Raw genomic sequence first — 12,428 nt, 5'->3', positions numbered from 1 at the left:
TTTTGATTATTTAATCAATGATATTCATAAATATTAAAATACTTGATATTTCTTTGAAGAGATTTCTCTTTTCGAGAGGAAAACAAGAAGAGTGTATTTTTTATCATTATTTTTTACTAATGTAAAATAGGTACATAGGTCTTTTTACATATTTCTGGCTGCGTTTCTGCAGGCTTGCTCAGTGTATTATTGAATTTTAAATTTTCGCAACGAGAATGTTCCGAATAATAAGTTATATCGACTTACATTGCGGTTAAAATCTAATATGACTGTAAAATAAATCTTTATTTTTATAGTAATATCTTATTTTATCAATTGTAGTAATAAATATGTAGGTAGATCATTCCATTAAAAAGTAACTCAATAAGCTTCTTAAATTATTTTCATGATATAATTTATTCAAATAATTGATTTAAATAATTTATTCAAATAAATTATGTCATGAAAATAATTCTAAGAAGCTTATTGAGTTACTTTTTAATGAAATTATCTACCTACATGTTTATTACTACAGTTGATAAAATAAGATATTACTATAAAAATAACGATTTTTTTTATATTGTTAATAAATCTTAAATATCCAAGTATTGAAAATTAAAAATAATTTTACATTCTTGAGAATTCAAACAAATTTCTATCTAAATATCTATTTATTTAAATATATTTTTCCTTTCTAGAAGAAGGCATATTAAGTTCATTCTCGAAAATCTTGAAGTATTGTTGCTTCTTTTCCGCGATGCTGATTAACTATCTCGATACGCGTTATGCGCGTTATATTCACAGTATCAAGAGGCTGTCATCGCTCATCGCGAGGGTTAGCAGTTTAACAGTTAGTCCACAATAAAATTAAATAAAATAATATTAATATGTTTTAAATTTGTTATAATACTTTAAACTTGATTAATATTCTTGATAGTTATCAACTGATAACTGTCAAAAATATTAACCGAGTTTGAAATATTATAATATATTATTTAAAACATTATTTTATTTAATTTTATTTTGGACAGCTTCTCATCGAGAGGCTGTCATCGCGAGGGTTAGCAGTTTGACAGTTTGTTTAAAATAAAACTAAATAAAATAATAATATGTTTTAATACCTTAAATTCGATTAATATATATTTTTGACATTTATCAGCTGATTTCTGTCAAAAAATATTAATCGCGGAAAAAGTAAATATTATAAGTACTATTATATAAGTAATATTATAACATATTATATTATTTACAACATATTATAATTAAAATAATAATATTTTGTAAGTAATATAATATGTTATAATACTTTATCTGTGATTAATATTTTTCGACAGACATCAGCTGATAACTGTCAAAAATATTAATCGAATTTAAAGTATTTAATATATATTAGTATTAAAATATTATTTAATTTATTATTTAAAACATATTATTTTATTTTATTTTATTTTGTTTAAACTATCAAACTGCTAACCCTCCCGATGACAGCTTCTCGATGCTAGGAATATAACGCACAACGCGAATTCAGACAGCCAATCAGCATAGCGAAAAAGAGGCAACGATACTTGCGAGAATCAACTTAACATGCCTATTTTAGAAAGGGATAATAATATAAATATTTCATATATATATATATATATATAATATTTATATTATTATTTCTAAAAAAAGTAAGCTGATTTTAAAGAACAACAATAAGACAGAAAAAAATTAATAAATTAAAAAGTAATAAAATACGTGTACTTGAAAAAAAGTTGTTAACTTGACTAAATCGTTCAATTATAAATTAAATAATATTTTGGTAATTGAACATATATAAAAATGTTCAAATTAAATATAACATATTAAATCTAACAAAACATGTATTTGATTTAAATACTAATATGTATATGTTCAATTAACAAAATAGTAATTTAGTTGAACGGTTTAATCAAGTTAACAATTTTTTTTCAGTGTGTTTACAAGATATATCGACGATATCTTTTTCATCATCAAATTTGAATTGATCTCCCCATGAATTGCATGTGAAGATCTAGATACATAAAATCGTGCCTCTTAACTAAGAATTGTTTAAATGAGTAAGAATAAGTGAATAATTAAACTATTGTATATTTATAATAATCCTCCATTAATAAATATTTAAATGTAATTAAACTTTTCGAATCATACAAAGTTCCTTATAGAAACGTCAATTTATATACATACTGTACATATAATACATATATGATCGTCAAATGGGTATATATTTCTTGTGAATAGCAACTCGATAAATTAACGTGACTGATTATCAGATCAATTTTCCTTTTCTTTGATATTGAAAAAAATTGTTATTGTTAATGTTATACCCCGCGCATGACACGTGAAATCTCCCGAGACAAAAAGAGGTGAGCTCGATGCCCGCAATGCATGCACCGCGTTGTATGCACCACGTTGCATCAAACTGCATTGACGTAAAATTTAGCTGCGCGTACGCGATTTGTCATTTAAATTATTTTTTTTAAGGCTAGTTTATTTAATTTAAAGGATAGTCGCGACGATTTATTTCTTTTTCTATTAAATTTATGATAATTATATTTAATTAATGATGATGTATTATGTATTATATATAAATGTGAAGCGTTAAAAAAACGAGCGATATTAAAATCCCATAATCAGTGATACACTTGGACATGTGCCTTAATTGCATTTATAAGCATTTTAAACAAATGTTGTAATCGAATATATTTGTCAATTTTTTAATTACGCTTTGTACATTTCACGAACACACATGCCACACAAACATGCCAAGGGAGCTATTTGGAAACTCAGTGTTTTTTTTATTCATTTATATTAAATTTTATAAATACAAAAACAATAATAAATTTTTATACAACTTTCACAACGTTCTAAAATTAAGAAAGGGCCCCTGCTTGTACTTCGAAATAGGTTGCTCTCGTGTTCTTCGATTTTGCGAGAGAGGATTCTCGAATGATAATCCTAATAACAAACGCAATGAGATGAATGCGCAGCGAAATGATGCTTTGTGTTTTTTCTTTACGAAAATGATACTTGTACATGTAATCAGTTCTACACGCCAGCTAAAATAAGAAAATTTTCGTCTCGCCGGCATGTACGGCTTTACAGTCGTAAAAAAGTAATAATCAATAATATTAATAAAATAATTAATAAGCAGACAATAATAATAATTAATAATAATAATATTGATAGTAATCGTGTAATAATAATAAAATAATATTTAATAATAGGCGTTATATATACTAACAGTAGTGACGTCGTTACTATTATTCCTTCCGTCATTATAATATAATACTTAATACGTAATTAACGCTCGATTCGCGATACACCGCGCGGTTCACGTTCGCCATAACAATTACCATTAGGGAGCAATTAAAGTCCCTTTAAATATTAGAATTTCGAAAATTTCAGAGTTAACTCAACACGTATGAATTAACGAGCCCTCTTTTCCCCTTCCTTCGTTAGCTTCCGAATTTCAGCTTCAGAATTATGTTGCGAATATCATTTTACGTTATTTAAAAAAAAAAAAATAGAAGCTGTAAAAAATATAGAATGCTACGCATTCGCGGAAGGATGCGATCCGAAATCGGGCGAAATCTTAAAATTACGATTGCACTATTATCAACGCTAAAAGCATCGAGAAAATTAACGAGAGTTGAACCGCGCGGTGTATTCTCGCAGCAATCGCGAATATAATAATGTATACACGATACAAGTTTTACGCTTTACTCGTTATTATTATAAACTTAGATGAACGCATATATGTACACGCATGTTATGGTAGCCAGGCGTCGCGAGCGGATATGTGTGTTTTATTACTATCGGTGTCGTTTTTGCGGTGGAACTCTGTTTGCCAGATTAATTCATACATACATATATACATTCAGTTAAAGTACCGAAGAGAACAAAAATTCAACGGTAGCAATTATTCGTTCCGTGGAAACTAAAGTCCGGAACCTAGGATTATTAATTTTGATACATGCGACTGACAGAGAATATATAGAGAAATAAAACCGTTTTACAAGTCTGAGAATGTGATCAAAGAAACCCAGCATTCACAGTGAAATATAAAATCATCCAAAAATATGATTTAAACTTTAGATCTAAAATTTTTATCCACGATTTAGAGAATTAGATTAGTTCAAAGTTTGAGAATAAAGAAAAAAATAATTCCGACAGATGTCTTTTTTGTCAAACAGAGTTCCACGTCATGTATAGTATAATGTGTTACTGTACAGAGTAATACGGAGTGTGTATGGTTTATTCGGTAGTTTTTCGCATCACACTAGCATGCATGTGCACATATACGCTTGTACTGGCAGTGGGCTCGGCTCCGCTCAATACTCTGATACTATGGAGTTTTTATCACAGAGATATTAAATTGTTTGGTGCACTTTTTTTCTCCATCTCTCTCTATCCTTATCCTTCTATCTTTTTTTTTTTTTTTTTTTTGCAGGCTGTAATCCTTTTTGTCTTTTCTTATAATTCCGCAACGGTATCGTCTGGCTACGCTGATTAATATGTTATACACTAATTTTCACGCACTAAATAATCGCACTAAGATCGATTTCGAAATCCTCACAAAAGCGATAAACAATATCGACGATACCATCAAAGACCGATTTCCTTCTTTGCTCTTTCGCCAACTAGATTTGTCGTCCTTGTTGTACGTTTTATATGCACAAAAGCTGTCTATATATCTATATATATAAATATACAATAATGTAACCGAAAACGCACGATTGCAACGATTTCGGGAGCGTGACTCAAAAGTTTTTCAAAGATCCATGACGACCAATTTCGCCAAATATTTGAACAACTTCCGTCCTGGTTTAATATTGCCTCTATATCTTTTTCTTATTACAGAATTACAATTGGAAGGCGGCAAAGGAAATAATTGGATTGCGGTTGACCGACGTTGGCGAAGTTGGCCCCTGATCCTCGAGATTTTATCTAAATTTCCTGATGAGTTGTCGACGGATAAAATTCGCCCATCCGGTCCAAACGTTTGATACATCCGAAATTCCAGTGGCGTCGTCGTCGAGCAACGTCGAGGTAAGTTTTTACTTAAAATTAAAACATGAATCGATCAACGCGCACAATGAAGATTCATTGTACTTCATAAATCGATAAAATAATCATAATTTGAAAAATAAAATTCTCTTTACATTACACGCATAAAAAATACATAGTTTCTCAGATCTTTGATGATCTTAAAATCTTGGGGTGGGAGAGATTTTAATTCTGAATGATGATGAATCATAGGTCACATAGTTTTTATAAAATTTAAATATTAATCTGTCAAAAATAATGTATACGCTAAAAAAGGACTTTTAACTAATTGTAAGTCCCAAGTTTATCGCCTACTTTTCTTCGGGTTGATAAACATTCAACAACGACGATTAACAGCCACTAGAAGCTACCTGTTTGCGATCGGATTTATGACGCTAATGACGTAAACTGTAGACTGACGTCAGTCTTGTTAAGGCTGGCAAGAGATTAGACGTTCGACCTTCGCGAATGCACAATTACACAGGACAAACACACGACGTCGAAAATTAGACCCAAAATGCGGGCGAATAAATTATTCGAAAAACACGGCGCACGAGTCATCGTTTGCGTGCGTGCGTGCGACGATGACGTAATATGCACGAACGTCAGAGTTAAAATTCCTCGCCTCGTTTCGCTCAACGAGCGAACGTTTAAACGGCCAACTTCCTTCTATATTATATTGGTCAGTAATTGCGTAGTAGTCACTTATCGACCGTAACATTCGGCAGTTGTGTGGCGATATATATTTCAAAAAGTTGCCATATATACTTTTAATTACTTTGTACATTAATCACTGAATACGAATATTGCTATGGCAATAATTGCCGTATAAATCCAATTTATAATAGCTAAGTGTCATAGGTATCTAAATAATATTTTATTACATTTGTATGGCCTGCATTATAGCAATGACAAATTTTTTTGTTTAAATAAAAATTAAATTTTTTTCCTCCTCTCTCTTTCTTTGATACCTATGATATTTAGCTGCTACATATAAGAGTCAATGTTAAAATAATGTAATTCCAAAAAATAATTGCCCCACACATTTAAAATATAAACAACGTGTCAATAAAGTAAAATATACAAATATATAATTTGAACAAAACATAAAATGTAATAAGGAAGAAAGATATATTTTATTTGATTCTCAAGAAAAGAAAATTTTTTCATTCTTTCTCGAAACAAAAAAGAAACAATATTTCTTTTCTTGAATCTTCTAAATTTTGTAAAAAATTTAATTTCATAGAATTGTATTGTTTTAATATTGAGCTATTCTCATATATACATATAATTACGTTCGTGCAGTTACTTCACCGAGCACGCTTTCGATCGGCGCGATTCTCCCGATCAAAAAAGTATCTAGTCTCTTTCTTCGTCTCTTACACCCTCCGGCATAAACATTACAAGCCTTGAAGGCTTGAAAGGCTATCGAACAAGGTTGAGAAAGGTGGTCGCGAACGTATTGTCGCCCGTAAGCTATTAGGAAAATACACATGTAGTCCATGATGGACTACACACATTAATTAGTTATCGATTATCATTAAGTAACAAGCGCGGCTATTTTCGATTGTCGAGCTGACTCGACGCGATCAGTTCTTTTTATGACCGTGACCGTGCGGGTTGTCAATGGAAAGATAAGTTATTGCTGACGAGCTGCAATACACTTGCGTCACGCGTTTTGCGTTAGGATTCGCCCAAGAGGAACAGTGTGAGTTCTTATTTCCGGTCCACTTTTCGGAAACAATGGGACTGCTGGCCGGACACAGTTTTGCTCATCGCGATTGCCGAGTTAAAAAGTTGGTTTGTTTACGCATCTCACGATTATCACCGCGTGACGTCGAAAGATACGGCGAAGTGGAATCCGCCAAGATTTCCAATATTTGTTCTTCAGCTTGTCCAGGAGAAGCCAGTTTGCTCCGAGAAACTTTCGTTTCTCAACATCTTCTTCGGGAGATTCCCTCTTCCAGGTTCCGAAGTCACGTGACTCTCGCGAAGCTTCGTCATCGGCTTCGGCATGTTCCCTATGAAGCTCGCGCGAATTGAATGACAGAGTTTTGCCTCTGTCCCCAGGGATGGGAGGGCTGTGAGGCCGCGATTAGGCCGCCGCTACTCCTGTACTCGCTCTCCATGGACTGGAGAATCATCTTGCTGCGCTTCCTCGGCGGTAGAATCAGCGTTTCTCGCGGCGGAATCGCCAAATCCAACGCCAGCTCGGGCGACGACGCTGGGCTCTCGGGATTGCTGCTGGGCGGCGTGAGTAACGGGTCCCGGTTGAGCTTGACGATCCCGACGCTCTCGTCGTACTCCTGCCTCTGACGTTCCTCCTCGACCGCCTCCAGCGCGGCCTCGACTCTGCGTCGCGCATCGTTACCCGGCAAATTAAGTAGGGACGAACAGTCGGCGGTGTCGAGGTCCACTTCACCAGTGGGAGTCAAACCGAAACCGGTATACGCCGGTTCGGGATAGAAGAATACGTGGTGCTGGGTCGCCGGTTCCAGCGGCGTGCTCACCACCACGCTCGCCTGAAAGCGCTTCTCCTCGATATTGGCGAGAACGCCGGTATCCGCCGTGTTCACCGACGGCGGCGTCGTCCCCGGCTGCGAATACTGCTGCTCTCTGTTGCCAGAATACAGATAATACGCCAAGTCGCGCTGCACGGCATAAGTGCTCGCCGTCGAATAGCTCTCTTCAGTCTTCATGTGATTCTCCTTGTCGTCGATGGTGAGACCGAGGAGACTCGGAACAGTGGCCGAACCGAGATTGTTGCCGCTGGCACCGCTGCTGCTGCCATCCTGGGAGATCTTAACGTCCGGCTTGATCGGTGAATCGACCGGCGCCGATGGTGAGGAGGTGCCGCTGTCGGTGACGGTCGAGGTGAGGGACGTCGGCGATTCCGGGTGCTTCTTGATGTGCAGCTCCATCGTCTTTTTCGAGTTGAAGGTTTCATTGCAGATCGTACACTTGTACACCTTCTCGCCGTAGTGCGAGACCTGGTGTAGCTTGAGCACGTGGTTGTAGCCGAACGCCTTGCAGCAGATCTCACAGGTATAGGGCTTCTCCCCGGTGTGGGTGCGCATGTGCACCTTCAATTGCTTCGAACAGGTAAAACCCTTCCGGCACTCATCGCACACGTACGGTTTCTCGCCGGTGTGCGTACGCATGTGTATCACCAGCTGGCCGCTCTGGATGAACGTCTTGCCGCATTCGCTGCACTTGTGCGGCCGTTCGCCGGTATGGATGCGCATGTGACGGTGCAACTTGCCGCTGTGCTCGAACGCTCGCCCGCACACGTTGCACTTGTACGGCCGTTCATTCGTGTGGATGCGCCGGTGGACGCTGAGGTTCTCCTTCACCGAAAACGATTTTCTGCAGTACTCGCACTGGTACGGCTTCTCGCCGGTGTGGGTGCGATAGTGACGCGTCAACCTCGCCGGCACGGCGAACGTCTTGCTGCAGATGTTGCAGCGATACGGATCTTCGCCCTCCTTGCCGTGGGACCTCAGGTGACTCTGGTACACGTTCTTTTGCGCGAACGTCTTCTGACAGAGCAAACATTGGTACTTTCCGCTACCGTTCGCTACCGTTGTCGGATTAGCCGGGATAGCAGCCTCGACCCTGTTACATCTCGGGGTGGTGAACAGGGTCAGATCCGGACTGCACACCAGGCTCTTCACCGAATTCATCGTTTCCAGGCCGGCGGTCATGCCGCCACCGCCGCCGCTGCCCGATGCCGGCATCGACATCCCTGAGTTTGGCATAGATTCCGTCTGATAGTAGGCCAACATCGAAGACTGGAACAAAAACACATTGGAAAGAGTGATTAAGTTGACTCGTGGATATTTCGTAATGTAATCTTTTGTATGTAATATGTGTGTGTACGATGATTTAGTGATATGTGAGCTCAGAGATAGTGGGGCTATCTTGATTATCGCGCTCGTGAAAATTTGCGCGTATTCTTGAGAGCGAAATGCAATTTCCGTTTTAGGTTTATTTACGCAAATATTTCGTTATTCCGAAAATTGATAATTTACACGCATATTTGATAGAAATTTTTGGATGGATAGGATCTTTGGTTACGAGTTACTGATTCGATATATGAATCTCTCGGAGGTTGAATTGATCACAACTTTACTTTTTGTAATTTTTTAAATCTTGATGCTCTTGTATGAAAAAGTTCTGAGCAGCTCACGTACGTGACTTTATTAATTGCGTTACTGTTGCATCCGAAAAGACACAAAAGATGACTAACTTCGCTATTGTTCGGCTACAAAGATTCCAATAATAATCACGCAACGTGCTATCGGAATATTTTTAGAATACACATTACTCCAGCGATAAGATAGTCGACGCAAACGTCAATAAAAACAGAATGCACGCACAATTGCTACCGTAATAATGCTTCCTAAACCTACTAATTCAATATTTAGTCAAGAATCGCAAAATATACAATATTGCCATGTCTCAATTTAGAAAACATTGTTACGTATAAGAAAATTACGCTGCTCTCGCATTGCGAAAAATTTGCCCAAACTAGGACGACAAAAATCTGTATAGGAAATTCCTTGATTACGCATACGAGAATATAAACGCGTAATATATCCCACAAGTGTGATATATTTTATTCGAGTCTAAATTTCAGCCAATATTTGTAAACAGGCGGGTAAAAATATTTTTGTCCTCCGGATTAGAGACAATTCCGACAGACGGTGAGACGGTGGCGAAAAGCGCACGGTGCAAAACGCCTGCACGCGCGCAACGCTATCGTCCGGCAACGGTCGCCGGGAGGTTGCGGGCGTGGTCGGCGGCTGTACGCGTATCTTCGCGCCCCCCCCCCCCTCCCCATCTCGCCTTTCGCACGCCGAGAGACGAAACCGCGCGACCGCCTCCACGTGTGCGAGTCGCATTTTTTTATAGCGATCACCGACCTCGTCCAACTCGGCGCGCAGTAAGGACGTCGAGTTACATCACAAGAGAGGAGAGCGCGCGGACGGCACACACGTCCGACGATAATCGCGTACGATGCGCTCTTTCTTCCTTCCTTTCCCTCCCCCGCCTCCCCCCCGCCGCCCTATCGCGGACCCGTCTTTTTCTCAAGAACTTCGAACTCCGGCTTAATCGGCGTTCCTATGACGAAATATCGCGACGCACAATGAGATACGCAAAAATCGTATTGATCCACGGAAACATCCCCTGTGCCGAGGGGGAAAATCTCGCCCTACGGCCAGACCGTCGTCCGCTCACACCCGGAACACACTTTCCGCCGAATTTTATGATGGAACCGCGCCTCTCTCTTTTTTTCTCTCTCTCTGTCTCTTTCTCTTCCCCTCTTTACGACTCGAGCAACTCTGTGATGACTTCTATCATCGTGCTTTACACGAATTATTCCATCTTTATTATGGGGAGGAAAAGGGGACGATGGACCGACAAACTTTGAATTTTCCCATTTTCATCTTGCATCTTTTTGCGTCTTTTCTTCGGGACAACTTAACCAGCAAAGGCATTTTTTGTTATGTGATTTTTAAAATAACAATAATATTATATTATAATAATAATAATAATATATAATAATATTAGCCATCTTTTTAATATTCATATCATCAATATATTTCAATTAATATAGATTTCAATTGCGAATTTTTACGAATTCTTCATTATCGTAATAATTTATAAAATATTCGAAATTAAATAAATATCTGTAAGGTTCATAAATTACAATAGCGATTAAATGTTAACATTGCATATGCATGCGAATGTAGAAAAAAAAAATATATTTGTGTAATTTGTGCATGCCATTTTATTTTTTTGTGAATAGTATATTTAAAACCAAGTTTATAAAAACATTTACATTGAAAAAATGTTTTATTTGTTCTAAGAATATTTCAAGAAAAAAGAATTGTTAAAGATGTTTTAATTTTAATAATTTGATGATTTCAAAAATAAATTATATTGTTTTAAACAAATTATATAACTTTTCCATTGATTATACGTATATTTCATAAAAGAATGTTCTTATAATTAATTTAAAAAATTAAATAAGTAAAACCACCAGTATATGCTTTATGAAAAAATGTCACGTTATTAAAATGTCACTTCACCTTTTTCGTCATGCTTTATCGCGAGAAAATAACCTTGTTCGTTTAAAACTCAATATCAAAATGGCAAAAAATAATTTTAAAATCACATATGATGTGAAAAAACGTCTCGTTTCGCTCAATTTAACGAAAACTGTGTCGTTGATAAATTTAAGAAAAAAAATAAGATTGTGGTTCCGAGAATCTTATGGATAAAGATTTATGGTAATTGAAGATAATCCGAAGAATTCGTGAGAATTCGTGAGAAAGGAATATGTAGATTCGAGAAATTCGTAAACGCTCTAGAGGTTTAAATGGGAGAATCTGTCATCTGAAATAATTGGGAAGAAAGCTAAAAAAATGGTGAGATACAAAAAGAGTGTCGAGAGTACTCACCTACACGCCACGTTTACGTCCCAGCGTAATCCAGAATTCAGACACTGGTTATCATGGTGTCATCCTCATCTCGGCGACATCCGAAGAAATTAACATGAGAGAAAGAGAGAGATCCAACAGTCGCGGGAAAATTTGCGCAGCGAAACTCGCGAGAGTTAAACACTCTCGTCGGAAGATACAACAAGATCGATCTCGCGCTTTTCTCGAAAAAAAAATAGGAGACAGACAGCAGGAAAGAAAAGCGAAAGACCCGCCGCCTCGGGGCCGGCCAATCGTACTGTACAATGTTTACCTCCTCGGCCGCGCCGAACGATCACGACGGAGGCGCGCACGCACGAGCGCGCGATCCCGCACCTTCCCCTTCTCTCGCTCTCTCTCTCTCTTTCTCTCTCTGCCCTTCCTCTCGCTTCACCGTCACCTTCCCGTCCCGCCCGGTTCTTCGCGAACCGACGGCGGCGACCTACAATTTGGGGCGGCTGTGAGTGCCGCTCGTGACAGCACGTGGAGGCTGTCGGCGTGGTCGGCGGCTCCTGGTCCGCGCGTGCAATTCGCCTCTCGACGGCGAAGCGGTTGGGAGACGAGAAGAGGGGCGAAGAGGGCGACGGACGACGGTCGCGGGAGAGTGCACGGGCGTAACCAGCCGCAGCCGGAGCCTTCGCTAATATATAATATTGCTCGATCAATTATATAGTCTATATCGATGTCAATCATCGTCGCTTTGCTGATAATATTTATAGACGTATTTTTTTCCTTTTGTCTCTCTCTCTCTCTGACATGCAAATTGCAATTTCGAAATTGGATTCGATAATCGGAATATGCGTCAACTCTTTGAAATATTTAACAATATGATACGTCGAACGTTTTGGAATTTTATTCATCGGGGATATATGCACTTTTTTTCTGTTGATTTCGAAG

General features: G+C 37.9%; 1 protein-coding gene across 1 annotated transcript; it reads right to left on the bottom strand.

Annotated features, from left to right (window-relative positions):
• Positions 1–4,370: 4,370 nt before the first annotated feature.
• Kr-h1 (kruppel homolog 1) lies at positions 4,371–11,874 on the bottom strand. The gene is made up of 2 exons (XM_083049886.1): positions 11,514–11,874; positions 4,371–8,837 (listed from the first exon to the last, which is right to left on the bottom strand). Exon 2 carries the CDS (start codon positions 8,829–8,831, stop codon positions 7,068–7,070), a length of 1,764 nt encoding a protein of 587 aa, XP_082906012.1. The 5' UTR covers positions 8,832–8,837; positions 11,514–11,874; the 3' UTR covers positions 4,371–7,067.
• Between the last annotated feature and the right edge of the window lie 554 nt (positions 11,875–12,428).

This window comes from Prenolepis imparis, unplaced genomic scaffold, assembly GCF_030444845.1.
Source record: "Prenolepis imparis isolate NDT839.2.m4 unplaced genomic scaffold, iyPreImpa1.0 SCAF_11, whole genome shotgun sequence".
In the NCBI taxonomy this organism is placed as follows: Eukaryota; Metazoa; Arthropoda; class Insecta; order Hymenoptera; family Formicidae; genus Prenolepis; species Prenolepis imparis.
The sequence above is the reverse complement of the archived record's forward strand: the minus strand, read 5'-3'. Positions and strand labels throughout refer to the sequence as shown.